At 36.6% G+C, this 13,006-nt stretch overlaps 1 protein-coding gene and 1 long non-coding RNA gene across 2 annotated transcripts; one reads left to right on the forward strand and one right to left on the reverse strand.

Annotated features, from left to right (window-relative positions):
* Window positions 1–1,651: 1,651 nt before the first annotated feature.
* LOC116487852 lies at window positions 1,652–5,815 on the reverse strand. Its single transcript, XR_004253114.1, has 3 exons — window positions 5,476–5,815; window positions 3,375–3,463; window positions 1,652–2,034 (listed from the first exon to the last, which is right to left on the reverse strand). It is a non-coding gene; the product is annotated as an uncharacterized LOC116487852 (long non-coding RNA).
* A 214-nt stretch (window positions 5,816–6,029) lies between these two features.
* CENPW (centromere protein W) lies at window positions 6,030–12,627 on the forward strand. Its single transcript, XM_032184631.1, has 3 exons — window positions 6,030–6,169; window positions 9,815–9,928; window positions 11,569–12,627. The coding sequence occupies exons 1-3, from the start codon at window positions 6,080–6,082 to the stop codon at window positions 11,593–11,595; spliced, it is 231 nt and encodes a 76-aa protein (XP_032040522.1). The 5' UTR covers window positions 6,030–6,079; the 3' UTR covers window positions 11,596–12,627.
* The last annotated feature ends 379 nt before the right edge of the window (window positions 12,628–13,006 follow it).

Consider the following 13,006-nt stretch of genomic DNA (forward strand, 5'->3'; position numbering starts at 1 on the left):
AACACAGAACAAAACAACAACGAGAACATAAAAAAAAAACTAGCTGAAAGAAAAATTTATTTAGTAATTCCTATATTACCACACTCTCTGATAAAGTATTTTCCCTTCTTTTATGCTTATATAGCAGCAGATTTTTATTTATTTTTTTAATCTGTAGATTTTTCATTTAGATCCTTTAGAAAATAACTGATTCTCAGTCCTAATCTGGAATAGTTCTAGTGTGTGTGTGTTATATTTTTCAGTTCTTGCTGTTGTTTAGAAGTGTGTTTGCAAATTTGAAAAGGGCATGGCATATAGTCATATTCAGGAAAATTTCTGTGCACTCAAAATGAATGCAAGTGTAACAAAGGAAACTAAACAGTAGTTCTCTTGTTCTCCAGGGTGCTTATTCTTTACTATTACAAAACTGACATTAAAATTTTCAATTCCTTTTTTTTTTCCCAGGAAAAAAAAATACTTGAATTATGTCTATCTCACTCTTGATAGTTCATATTTGATCATTAATTTATTAACATAATTTTGAAGTCCAATGATTGCATGTCTGCTTACTAAAGAAGTTGGATCATTGACTGAGGATCCTTTTGTGCTAAACTGTTTTGTGTAAATTATACTACTTATTCTCAGGTGACTATAAGTTTGTTTTAGCATGCAATAAAAGCCTCTTCATTTCTGAAAATCTGCCTGAAAAAATACATTCAGATTACAATTTACTCTGAAGTATTTGTTTTATTTGAAACGTTCTTTTTTAAACTCCCTTATTGGAAATGGAAATAACTGAAAAATATTTATTTTTTCCCTCCCCTGTCTCATTGACTGCATAGTACATGAGTATTTTGTGCACTGAAGGCCACTCCTATTGTATCATAGAGTTATTCCATGCACCTGGAAGTCGATAGTCAAATTCTTGCTTCACTACTGCTGCTGTTCTTTCTTCTACCAAGTCAGTATATAATGACAACATTATGGCTTCTGGCACACAAAGCAGGATTTAAGTTATTAGAAATCAACTGACTTCATCTGAAATCTAACCTATCTCCCACTCTATTTTTGTACTCTTTGAATTTAGTTTGCTGTAATCCATCATCAGGGGTATTGCAGCAAATTATCTGCTAGGCACACATCCCATTGGTTATCACCTACTGTTTACTGATTAAAAAAGTATAAATATTTAACTGTATTTATACTTTTGGCCTGAGATATACTTTGTGATTAGGTGCTAAGTGGTTTTAATGTTAGTAAACTCGCGTGTATGTCCTGTTGTGTCAGGGCATTCACAAGACACATGCAGTACCAAGCAAGAAATGGACATCTGTCATTACACTAGCCTCATCACTTGTTCCTGCATTATTTTAGGATTGAGGGGCTGAGGATGAGTGGCAATTAGGAACACCAGCGAGATTATTTTTTGGTGCAGGGTTTAATATCTCAAATTGGGATGACCCACTTTCCTCTGCAGTCAAAGCCAGAAGAGAGATGGAAAGATGCATTGCTAAGCAGGCCTTTCTGTATCATACCATTCTGCATTTGAGATGGTACATAACCTGAAGGAAATCAACAAAGAGGTAGGAAAAAGCTGTTTTATATCAAACCTTTCTGACAGAAAAGAAAAAAAAAAAAAAAGATAAATGATAAATGTAATTGAAATGTTGGTAGTTGAATGATATTAATCGTTGAGTTCTACATTGATGGTCATTACTATTAATTATGTTAATTAGACATGCTTTCAGTAAATATCTGAGGGTATGTCATTAAGTTTTGTGCTCTCCTTTTTTGTTTATAACACATATGCATAAAATATCTTTTTTGGAAGGCTGATAAGTATTTTTTTTTCAGAATTTTGTTAATTTGTGAAAGTTTCTCAGAGAAGGTGGTATTTTTCTTGGCAAATCTGGATTAGTTGATCAGACTAGAGGTGCCTGAAGACCCTTCTGGCTTGTATGTAGCCCTCGAAAGCACGACATCTGAAGATGATAACACTGCTCCTTCTGGAATTTGGTGGAGGATGGATGACTGGCATAAAATCGGTGGGTCTGCCTGAGTAGATATGAGAGTGAAACATAAATAATCTTAAAATTTGTAAGTCACAACAGAAGTTACAAAAACACAATCAAAGTGGCTATCTGGAGATTTATTTTTTTTTTTCCCTAATTCCATTAGAAAATTCTAAAGGTGAGTGACTACTTTTTTTTTTTTTAATGAACATAGTCCCTAGCTACAACAGGTTGATGGACAGTCTCTCACCTGTGCAGAAGTCAACTGACTTTAGGCAGGCTCTACACAGCCTTAGGAGATCTGATATACAGAATGTCCTGAAAAACTGAAGCTTAAATTGTATACCCTAAAATAAGCAAATAGTGTGACTCTCAAATTTATTTTATGGTTTTGTGCCTTTTTGATTTCTCACTATTTAACATTGTGCCTGAAAACAAATAGAAACAAGGCTAAATAAAAAGTATTTTTTAAAAATAAATTATGCTAGAACTGTCTTTCTCTTTGAGCTGCTAGTATTTACCACTGCAATCCAATTACTGCCACATTACAAATAGTGACAGCCAGAAGAAAAAAGCTGCTTGTCAAAATTGCCATTTCCATCCTTCTTTCTCAAGCAGGAGATCAGCTTAAGTTCCACGGAAGATAAGAAAACATACAATTTTCTCCTTTGTATTTTCTCTTTTTCTGTTTCTCTAATAAAGGGTTCAACCACACCTGAATTATCCCGCATTCAAAAGAAAGAATATATAGGTGTAACAGGAGAGTAGGTCTGTGTACCTCCAACCACTATGATCAAGCCTATCAACTACATTATAGAAGAGTTTACTTCTGCTGAATTGTTATGTTCTGGTTTTGGACAGATCTTTTCAACGCTGAAGACAACATCAAAAGATTTTAGGTTCTGACATTCATATCCAGGATATGTTTTTAGTCTTTCATCAGCCACTGGAACTGGATTAGCACCAGAAAATACCTAACAGTTAGTATCTGGCTAGAGGAGAAACTGAGGGACCTTTGGCTTAGCAAGAATCTATAAATGTGACTTAATTTCAAGATACCACACAATTAAAATGTAGCTCTTCAGCATTCTTTGGGACGAAAATAATGAATTGATGAAGAGTTGATGAAGAGTCTGATTGAAGATAATGTCAGAATCCAGAAACAAAATAATTAAGTTAATAGTTATAAAGGACAGGTTGGTAGAACCACTTTAGCAAGCTGAGATGGGTTTATACGAGCTTCACAACAGAAGGGAAACACTGCCCTTCAGTTTAATTTTACCCACTCTGTTAATACCTTCTAAATTGAAGCAAGTATGATATTCAGAAATTAGTTTTTAAATTCATCTGTTTCTTTACAGAGACAGAGAATAAAATGTTTACTTGTTTGCAGTTCAGTAGTGATGATCCCAAGTTAGGCCTCTTCTTAGTCACTGAAATGTATCAAGCTGTTTTCCAGAAACGCACATAATCTGGAAGCGAAAGTGACAAAACTATGTTACTGAAATTGCCTTGATTCAAACGCTGCAAAGTCTGTTTGTTTTCTTGAAGAAGTCACACCTGGATGGTGGAATTTTAACTGCTGAATTTTCCTAATCTCATCATCAGTATCAGATGGTGCATTTAGTTATAAAATATAGCTCAGTATTCCTGGAAAACTGGGAAGATCCAGCGCTGCAGCTGAAGCCCTGAAACATGTCCAGCTCATGAAATGAACTAGCGTGTTTAAAAGTTGCCATTGTTTAAAAAGTGAAATCCTTAAACTTCTTGAAACATTACTTTAAAATAATGTAGCTGCATGTAGTAAATGGATGCAAAACTGCGACATTTTTGAACTCGCAAAGCATGAAAATACGTCAATTTTGTACAGAATCGCCTTTTATTAAAGGCTGCAAGAGCACGGCAAAATTAACAAATTTCACAAGTTCAATAATTTATTTAAAATATATTTGGAATGATTCTTTTAGCCATTTACATTGTACTTCATAATAGCATCACACCAGAACATTACAGATTCTATCAGATAAAAAAGGAAAACAGTTATGTTCAAAATTGGAACATGATGTAAGTTTACAGTTATTTTATGATTCACTGCAATGTTATTATTAATCCATATGTTAAGACAAATCAAATAATCTAAACTTTAGTGATTGTTATGGAATTTAATTTGTAAAATCATTTTGTCCATTGCAATACATTATGTCCAGCACTATAATTTTTTCTTGTACTAAAATTTTCCTATTAAACTATTCAAAAATCATATTTACAGAAATATTTACCAATAAAGAGAATAAATTAAAAATACATATGGAAGGAGAAATTTTAGCTGTTGAAGCTTATGTTCTTTCTGTAGATCAGAACCTATAATTTAGCATTTTTACATTGGACCTCTTTGTTCTCAATTGCAGTAATTAATGTCACGCTTTTCAAAACATAAGAAGAAAGAAAATCTGGTATGATTTGAGACTGCATTTTAAAACATTGTTTTATATAGCTAAAACCAAAGAATAGCCTATTAGAAATATAAAACCATCAGAACCATGAAAGTCTAACAGTATTAGACTTAATAGATTTTATTATTCAATCAAAATTGGTCATATAGCTAACAGATGACTGGAGATATTGTTATGAGTCTTGATTCTCGGCATCTGTCATTTTATGCAAGTCACTTCAGAGTTGCAAACTTATATGATGTATGCTTTAGACTTATGGTGGAGTTGTTTTGCATCTCATTCAGTTTGTAAAATGATTGTCCGTACCAGTTTCCTACAGACTATACGAGATTGCAAGGCCCAATTCTCAGCTAAAGAAAGGTCCAGTGAACTCCTGATTTATCCCAGCTGTAGATCTGAATCTGTTGACATGCTGAATTATTGCCGATCCCAAAGCAAGCTCCTATGTGTAGACTGTATGTCTTACAGAATACGAGCCTGTGTAGCTCCTGAGTCATATGTATTTAGTTAACTGGCAAAACAAATGTTTACTTCTGTCAGTTCTGCTGAGCCAGTAACTGTGATCATTATTAAACTGCAGAAAATAAAAGAAGCTATGTTTTAGTGTGCTTATCCATTTACAGAAAAAAAAAAAAAAAAAAGACCCTGATTTTAGGATCTGCGTTGCTGTTGATGGTTAATGACAAGCGACAGTCAAAGCTGAAAGAACAAGCATGATACCCAACGGAGTATGATGAACTGGCAAATCTAAAATTCTCTCCTGCTGTCAGATATCATACTTCTATTTGGACCACATTTGTGTGTATTGCAAAATTAACTAAAATACCAAATCCTACAGATCTAATAACACACTTTAATAAAAACAGCTTGTATCTGGGTACTTGACAATTGTGCGCATATTAAAATAAAGGCAATGTATTTATCCTACTGACTTAACGTTTAAACTTGCAAACATCCCATAGGCCAAGGAAAACAAAACAAAACAAAACAAAAAAAAAAAACACTAATAAATACGCTGAAAAGCGCCATACCTCAGTCTGAAATCCTGACCCTTTCTCCAACTTAAGTACACCGAGTCCAAACAGACCGGGAGTGCCAAGCTGCAGGGGCCCCGCTGCGGGGAAACCTGCGGGGAAACCTTCAGCCGGGGAGGGACGGGGCGACCCTTTGAAGGGGCGGCTGCCGGGGGAATCGGGGTGTTTGTGCCTGGGGCTGTGAAGTCGCTTCTCTGAGCGTTTTGTCTGGGTGCGGGTGACCACCGCTCGGGCTCGTTTCGGTGGGGGGTGACGGTGGGAATCCGGCTGAGGCACCGAGCGAGCGCCCCGCGGCTCCCCCCTCCTCTACAAATCCCGTCACACTCGTGAGAGGGCTGCTTCAAACTCGTATTTATTTATTTATTTATTTATTTATTTATTTATTTATTTATTTATTTTGCCCTTTGCGGCGGCCGGCGCCGCCCCCCCCCCCCCCGTTTCGGGCACTCTCTGTGTGTGGAGGCTGCGAAGGGGTCGCCACGGCAACGCGCGGCCGCCGGTTTAACGGCGGCGGGGCGGGCCGGGCCGTTGGGAAGTGCGTCACGGCGGGCGCGCGCCTGCGCCGGGGCGGCGGATTCGAACCGGGGCCGGTGCGGGCGGGATGAGGCGCGGCGCGCCCCGCGGCACCCTGCGCGGCCTCCTCCGGAGCCACAAGCCCCAGCTGCGCCTGGCCGCCGGCGGGGACCTGCTGGTGAGGGCGGAAAGAGGCCTGAGGGGCTCGGAAGTGGCCCGGCGGCAGCAAGGGAGCAAGGAGGGGGGGGTTGGGGGGGAGGCAGTATCCGCGCGTAATTTATTTGTTTATTTTAAGTTGGCTTAACTGGCGCGGCTGTAATGTGGTTTGAGACCCACTCAAAGCTTAATCATGCAGTAGGAGCTAATCAAACTTGTGCAGTCATTAATAGTTTTTTATAGTTGTTAGTGACACTTGGTCTGTGTTTCCACGGTCATATTAATTTGGCTTCAAGGAAGCATGGCTGTCTGAAAAGAGGTAAGTGGGACATCCCTCTAAACCTTGGCCATCAGTCCCTATCGCTGCCTCATCCTGGCACTAGCATTTTGTGGGCTGCAAAGGCCATCAGCAAATTGAATTGATCAAAACTAACAAGCAATATCGATCTTGTCTGGCTTAAAATATGGTTATGCAAGTACTCATCCCAGTACAAAGGATGAGATCAAAACAAATGTTAACAGTCCGGTGGAAGCTTAGAATACCTCTTCTGGTGATGTGAAATTAAATGGCCTTTAAATGTTAAGATGCTTGGTTTCTTTTTGTTTTACCTTTTTTCTGAACAGGAATGTTCAGGGGTGCTGATTGTGCAAGATCTTCAACCAGGCATATAGCTAGCAGCTCTTTCATTCTCTGTTTCTGTGAATAAATAAGCAAAACTCTATCTGCGTTTATCTTTTTTTTTTTTTTTTTTCCTGGGGAAAAAAAAGTTCAGCTGATGTAGTTAAAGCAACAAGTTATGAGAGTTTTTTCCAGCCTTTCTCCAGCAAAGCTTTAGCTTCTCTCCTACACATTCCCTACAAATTTTGTAAGAGTGATTCATCTGCATGCTTTGGAAATTTATATACTAGTTCTTTTAACCATATACACCATATACATTTTGAACAGGCTGTTTGTCTTCTGCAGGGAAATGAGAGAGTCAGCTATTTCATTTTCAGGGGTATTTTCCTGAATGGTTAAGGCTTTCTTTGAATGCATTGTAGTACTAAGTCCAGCAAGGAGGTGGTATACCTGCCTGTTTTGTGATATAATCTGGTTATTTACTTTTTTTCTTGGCTCTTCAGTAAAAAAAATGTCATCTTCAATGATTGTTCGTAAGAAGTTTGAAAGATCAGTCATAAAAATACAAACATTTTTGTTAAATATTTGAATTGAATCTCTTCTTTCCCCTTTCAGGTTCTCTTCTTCAAGTCTCTTTCTGCGCTTTGAAGCTTTGCCAGAACCTATTTTCTAAGTGTTAACATCCTTCTCTATACACAGTGTAGCTTATAAATTTCCCAAGAAGCTGTTTTATAGAAGGAATGTGACAATATTTTTAAGTGAAGAGAAAAGACTAGTGCTGTGGTTTGTTCAATTTGCCTAGAAATCAATAATTTACCTCCTTGAAAATAGGTGAAGGACTTCAGTGATGAGGTTGAGATGTAAGAGCAGTGTGAACTGTGTTCTAGCTTGGAATTACAGAAGGAAAGCACTCAGCTGCTTTTTTATGCTAGAAGTGCAGGTTTGTTTTTATATTACAGAATGGGCTTGAAGTATGAATGAGCACTTCTGTTTTTATTATGGGCATAGAATCTAATGAGTAGACGTAGATATCTAATTGAAGGCAAGTTATTTATCTAATAAATTGTTAATGTGGCAGCAAAGCAAAATGAGGGAGCTTGCCACTATCGTTCATTAGTTCTGCCCAACAGATGTGTGGAAGTTGGTCAGCAAGCAGTGTTACGTGTTTTTCTTTTATTCTTAATAGTTTCCAACCTTTCTGTTATGGAAAATAAGTATACTGTTGTGTAAGATCTTTTTTCTTGTAAGTAGTTCAAAACTATTGAAGTCATATGCTGAGGGACAATAATCTGATCCGTAGTGAAGCAATGGCTTTAAACAGGTGTGGCATCACATAAGTACTTGTCAGTAGCTGTCACATGGATGGTAGTCCACTATTACACCTTTCATTAGCCTTTCTCTATTTCCTTAAATGGAAGCTATATAAATATCGAATAATCTGAAATATTTATTAACGTGCTCTGTTGTGGAATGCTCTGACTTTACTCATCTGACTGTTTCTTTTAAGTTGATAGGAGTTTGGGGAACACAGAGTAATTCCCTTTGAAAGTAGGAAAACATAGGTGCAATGAGTCTAAGAAGATGCATTTTTTTAAAGGCAGTTTTAAAATTTGCAATTTTGTATTTAGGTGTCTCAGCAAGAGGACATGAAACTATGGCAAGTTTTTGTTCCCCATTGCTCTCCTTCTCCAGGTTGTTCCCAGAAATCTAACCTTTTATGTTTTGTAAGTCTAATAATGAGAAGTATAGTGTTTAACACTATCTCAGTGCCACTACAGATTTTCTTCAGAGATAACTTCCTCATGCAGAAATTAATAGGTTAAAACTTGTTTTGATATTTTGCTAAGTAAACCTGCAGTAGCATCTGCTTTTTGTGTAGTAGGTGCTTCCAAATACAATAATATAGTTGTATGTATTGCACAGTGACATTCCTTTACTTCAGCAGTTTTAAAAGGAATTGAGTTTTGTCATATGAACATTAAAATGCCTGCAGATTGCTTCTGCTGTAAGCGCCCTGCCAAGCTGTTTCCCATAAATTCTAAATTGTAACTTTCCTTGTTAGCTGATCTACAGTCTAGAAAGATACGATGGCAAAACAAATATATCACCTAATTCATATAAATAAAATTTTCATGTTTCAATAATATTCTTGAGCTCTTGATTGAAGAAGTATTTAATATGCTTCACATAGCAAAGTTAATATTGTTTGAAGGCTTAATTTACAAAATGTGCAGTTTCCAATGTTCAGGCTGAACTATTAAAATACTTGACATAATGGCTGTATAACGCTAGGGATTTGCACTGTAGATTCGTTACTACACGGGGGTGTTTTTGATGGCAGTTTTTGGTACAAGTTGTAACGGTTTTTTGGCTGTTGAAATTCTTGCCGCTCCTGTATTGAACATAGCAGGATCTTGTATTGAACCAACATATTGACCTACCAGCTCTTTTCATGTAGGAAGGTTAAGTAAGTGATGAGCTGGGAAAAAAAGAAAGGAAGCTCCTGACAGTGGGGAGTTACTTGTGCTGGAGAAATTAATGTCAATGCTCCTTTGCCCTGGAAAAGGGCAGGAGTCCTTGAACTTGTCTATGGCCCATTTGGTGATATGGCAGGGATGAATTTGCTGTTCGTTAACAGTCTGACTGTTCTAGTCACTGAAAGCTGATTGTATCTGCTAGTAAGCAAGATGTTTTCTCATTCTCTGCTTGATACTTCTGTTTAGCAAGCTTTTTTTTTTTTTTCTTTTGTAATAAAATATAATGTAAACCAAATTTTTTATTTCTGTAAGATGTCTGTATGATCACTTCTACAGCACTCTTACAATTTAAATATAATAATCTTAAGTATTTACAAGAGTCTTGCAGTACGGAATGTCATGGGCATCTATTAGGATTTGACCCAAGTGATACTCTGTCTTCCTAGGAACACCCTTCATGATTTTGGAAGCAGTCTAATATAGGAATCCTCTGTCTCAAATAATGAATCTCTAACAAAACAGTGCATGAGAAGTCTGAATTCTCCCTGATTTTATTTCTCTTCTTTTAAAGGTACATTTGAACTTCTTAATGTTTCTCCATCGGCTAGCAGAAGAAGCCAGGACAAATGCTTTTGAGAACAAAAGTAAAACAATTAAACCTGAGCATACTATAGCTGCAGCAAAGGTAATAAAGCATTTGTAGTATTTTTCTCTTCTGTTCAATGCAAAATGTATTATGAGAGCATATACAAAAGTTTTCTGTCATAGTATGTTTTCATACTAGTTGGTAACTAGATAGTTAATGTTTTCACTTACAGTCTAAAACTTGCAAAAATGGTACCAAGGCATCAAATTAATTTGCTCTGCCCTGTTAAATATAGTTCTATTTTTACTTGGCTATTCCATGTTTAAATTCATAGTTCAATACGTGGGTTTGTCTATGCAGAGGTCTACCAACACACATCTGTGGGCTGAAAACTGTGGCTGTGACTAGCAGGGCACTGGCAACCAGTTAAGTACTCTGTGCTATAGGACTGTGTGGTCCTATAGCTCCCTGCTGCTTTGGTGAGCATGTCTGACTTCAATGGGTAGTAGGAGTTTACATTTGCCTATGAACACCTGTGACTAGCAAAACTAAAATTTGTTTTGCCATTCAGTGTCATGGCTTTGGGATGGGTAAAAGAAGTCTGGACTCTGGCAGGCAGGGAATACGAATAAGTTCCAAAATTGGAGGATTCTTACTTCAGATGATATCCTGTCAAGGAAGCAGGCTATCTTAACTGCAGTAACATAAAAGAAGCTTTATGGAGCAAGTGAGGAATAGTTCATATATTTGCACCTTCAGTTCTTACCTTAGTCTGATAACACTCATAAGCAGATTCTTGCAGCTCATTTCACTTGGTGGGATATGACAGCTTTACCTCTGTTTCATGAGGGAGCTTGATCTCTCTAATGTGCAGGTTTATCTGTTCAACCACCCACTACTGCTGTGTGAATTGGAAGAGTAAAACACAGTGGTATCTGATTTTTTGGTCCTGTGGCTTCTGTTTATCTTCAGTCTTTTTTTTTTCCTCTGGCAAAATGTTTAGTTTGATAGCTTCTATTACTATAGTAACAGAGATATATACAGGATGCGTAGGGTAGCCAAGTTAATGTTACAGTTGGAATCTTATACATTTGTAATTTCTTTTTAACTGTAATCTTAACGTTATTTGAACATTTTTGTGTTCCATTTGTTTTTTCTTAAGATGAGAAGAAATGAAAAACTGTCTTTATTTTAATAATGTTAACACTTAAATGGTCCCACTTGAGCTTTGAATTTCATTTTTCAACTTAATCTCCAAACCAAAAAATGTCCTTCCAAGGGTCTGGGCACTCTTGATATAGAAAGAAGCAAGGCATTGCAAACAAAAGCTGAGCATAGCAGCTGTGTAATTGCAAGTCTTAGTTATTTCTTTTTGTCTACATCTAATGGAATAAGAGCTTCAAGGAGTCTGCTGAGGGCCTGAGAGAGCTATTGCCATTTCTCGACAGTCAATTTAAAAAAAAAAAAAAGTTTTATTTTACTAAGTTCTTGGTTATGAGCGTTCTTTTAATATTTTCTGGTACAGCATACTTCTGTATGCCTTTGCTTTATTCCTGTCCTTTTCCTTTGACTACTACCGTTGGTCATTCTACTGTTGGAAACAGACTGTTTGGCACAATGAGTAGTTGGTCTGAGTATCCTAGTGTTTTGGAACTTTGTAGTGCTGCCTGGATTGTAATACCTAATACAGTATATAAGCAGTGATAAATATACTTTTTTTTTTTTTTTTTTTTTTGCAGGTTATTTTAAAGAGAAGCAGAGGCTAGAAAACAGAGCAATGGAATTTCAAAGCATGTTTCTCTGTGTTTTCTTACTGACTGTTGAGATCCTGTGAGTCAGCTTTGCGCTTCTGGAAGTACTTCGTTTTACTGATGTCTGTCTCCTGACTCTGAATATCTTGCTGCTTCTTTTTTTTCTTTTAAAAAAATAATTATTATATGCACACACAATGTAATACGTTCACTCACTTCATGCATAATTTTAAAATGTCACCTATAAATGATAGTAAATGGTCATTTAAGACCTTTTTTGTAGCTTATTTCCTCCATAAGAATGGAAGAATGACCATATCATACTCACTCTTCAGGTACGGTGTGTAACTTTTAATCATAAGTGTAAAACTTTGTAATGAGAGCAGTAATAAAAATGCAAGTTTCACTAAGTCCATTATAGGTTATGCAATTCAGAGCAGATTTTACTAGCTAAACAAACTCTTGGCTTTCAAAATAACTGCTCTAGAAGCTAGTAAAGTACCTTGGCTTTGTTTTATTTATAAATGTCTTAATATTTTTAAATGACTGAATTGTAGGCTAATGCTTCTGGGTTCTGCAGGAAGACTACACTTTGTATTTAGAAATCGTGCTTTGAAATGTTAAACCTGGTCTATTTTTTTAATGTGCTACATGAGACAAGTTGGGCTCTGATACGGTTGCTGTGGACAGATGCATGTTGGGGGGGGGGTAAGGGAAGTATCAGGCAGAACTAATGTTCTTGAAGTTAGACCCTGTACAAACAGTGAAGATAAGTTGACATGAATGCTGAACTACCACCTTCCCACTTTTAAATGTCATCCTAACTTGTCAGAAGTCTGGAAGTGTGCATTATATAAAAATATATATTTTAATTAAAATCCATATGCTATTCTTGATTTGATATTTTAAAGCAGTTTCTGAACACTTTGCTTAGTTAATCTTTTTTGTAAAGATAGTTGAATCTTGCTGTTTGAGCTGATAATACTGTTTTGTAGATAATATGCACAGTGAGCTATTCTCTAAATAAAGATTTTTTTTGCAATGCTATGCGAGTAGTTTGTTTTACACATTACAGAGTATATTCCACAAACTTAGCAAAAAAAATGTATTTCATAAGTTTGGGTTTTTTTATAGTCTAAAGAATTTGTAACAATGCCAGAACTTCAAATTTTGTATCACGTCCGTGCCCTTCTTAAAATCTTGTACAACCCAAGAAAAGTCCTTTTACGGTATGCAGAAAGGAAGGATGTGTATTCTGCGTACTCATACAGCTTAGTTCAGTCTGCTTCTTATGAAGGTTGACGATTCCTTTTTCTGCCTTTTCTTCTCTTACTCCCCTGGAATCAACAAAGAAAGCTGAAAACATACATGTATAGAGGATGTTTTGACTTAATGATCTGAAGTACGTTCTCAGGAATGAGAGATC

This window comes from Aythya fuligula, chromosome 3 (genome assembly GCF_009819795.1).
Source record: "Aythya fuligula isolate bAytFul2 chromosome 3, bAytFul2.pri, whole genome shotgun sequence".
Taxonomy (NCBI): Eukaryota; Metazoa; Chordata; class Aves; order Anseriformes; family Anatidae; genus Aythya; species Aythya fuligula.

Coding starts and splice junctions, on each gene's coding strand:
- CENPW (XM_032184631.1), top strand. CDS start 6,080: ATGAGGCGCGGCGCGCCCCGCGGCACCCTGCGCGGCCTCCTCCGGAGC. Junction 6,170..9,814: donor CCGCCGGCGGGGACCTGCTG/GTGAGGGCGGAA, acceptor CTTCTTTTAAAG/GTACATTTGAACTTCTTAAT. Junction 9,929..11,568: donor ATACTATAGCTGCAGCAAAG/GTAATAAAGCAT, acceptor TTTTTTTTGCAG/GTTATTTTAAAGAGAAGCAG.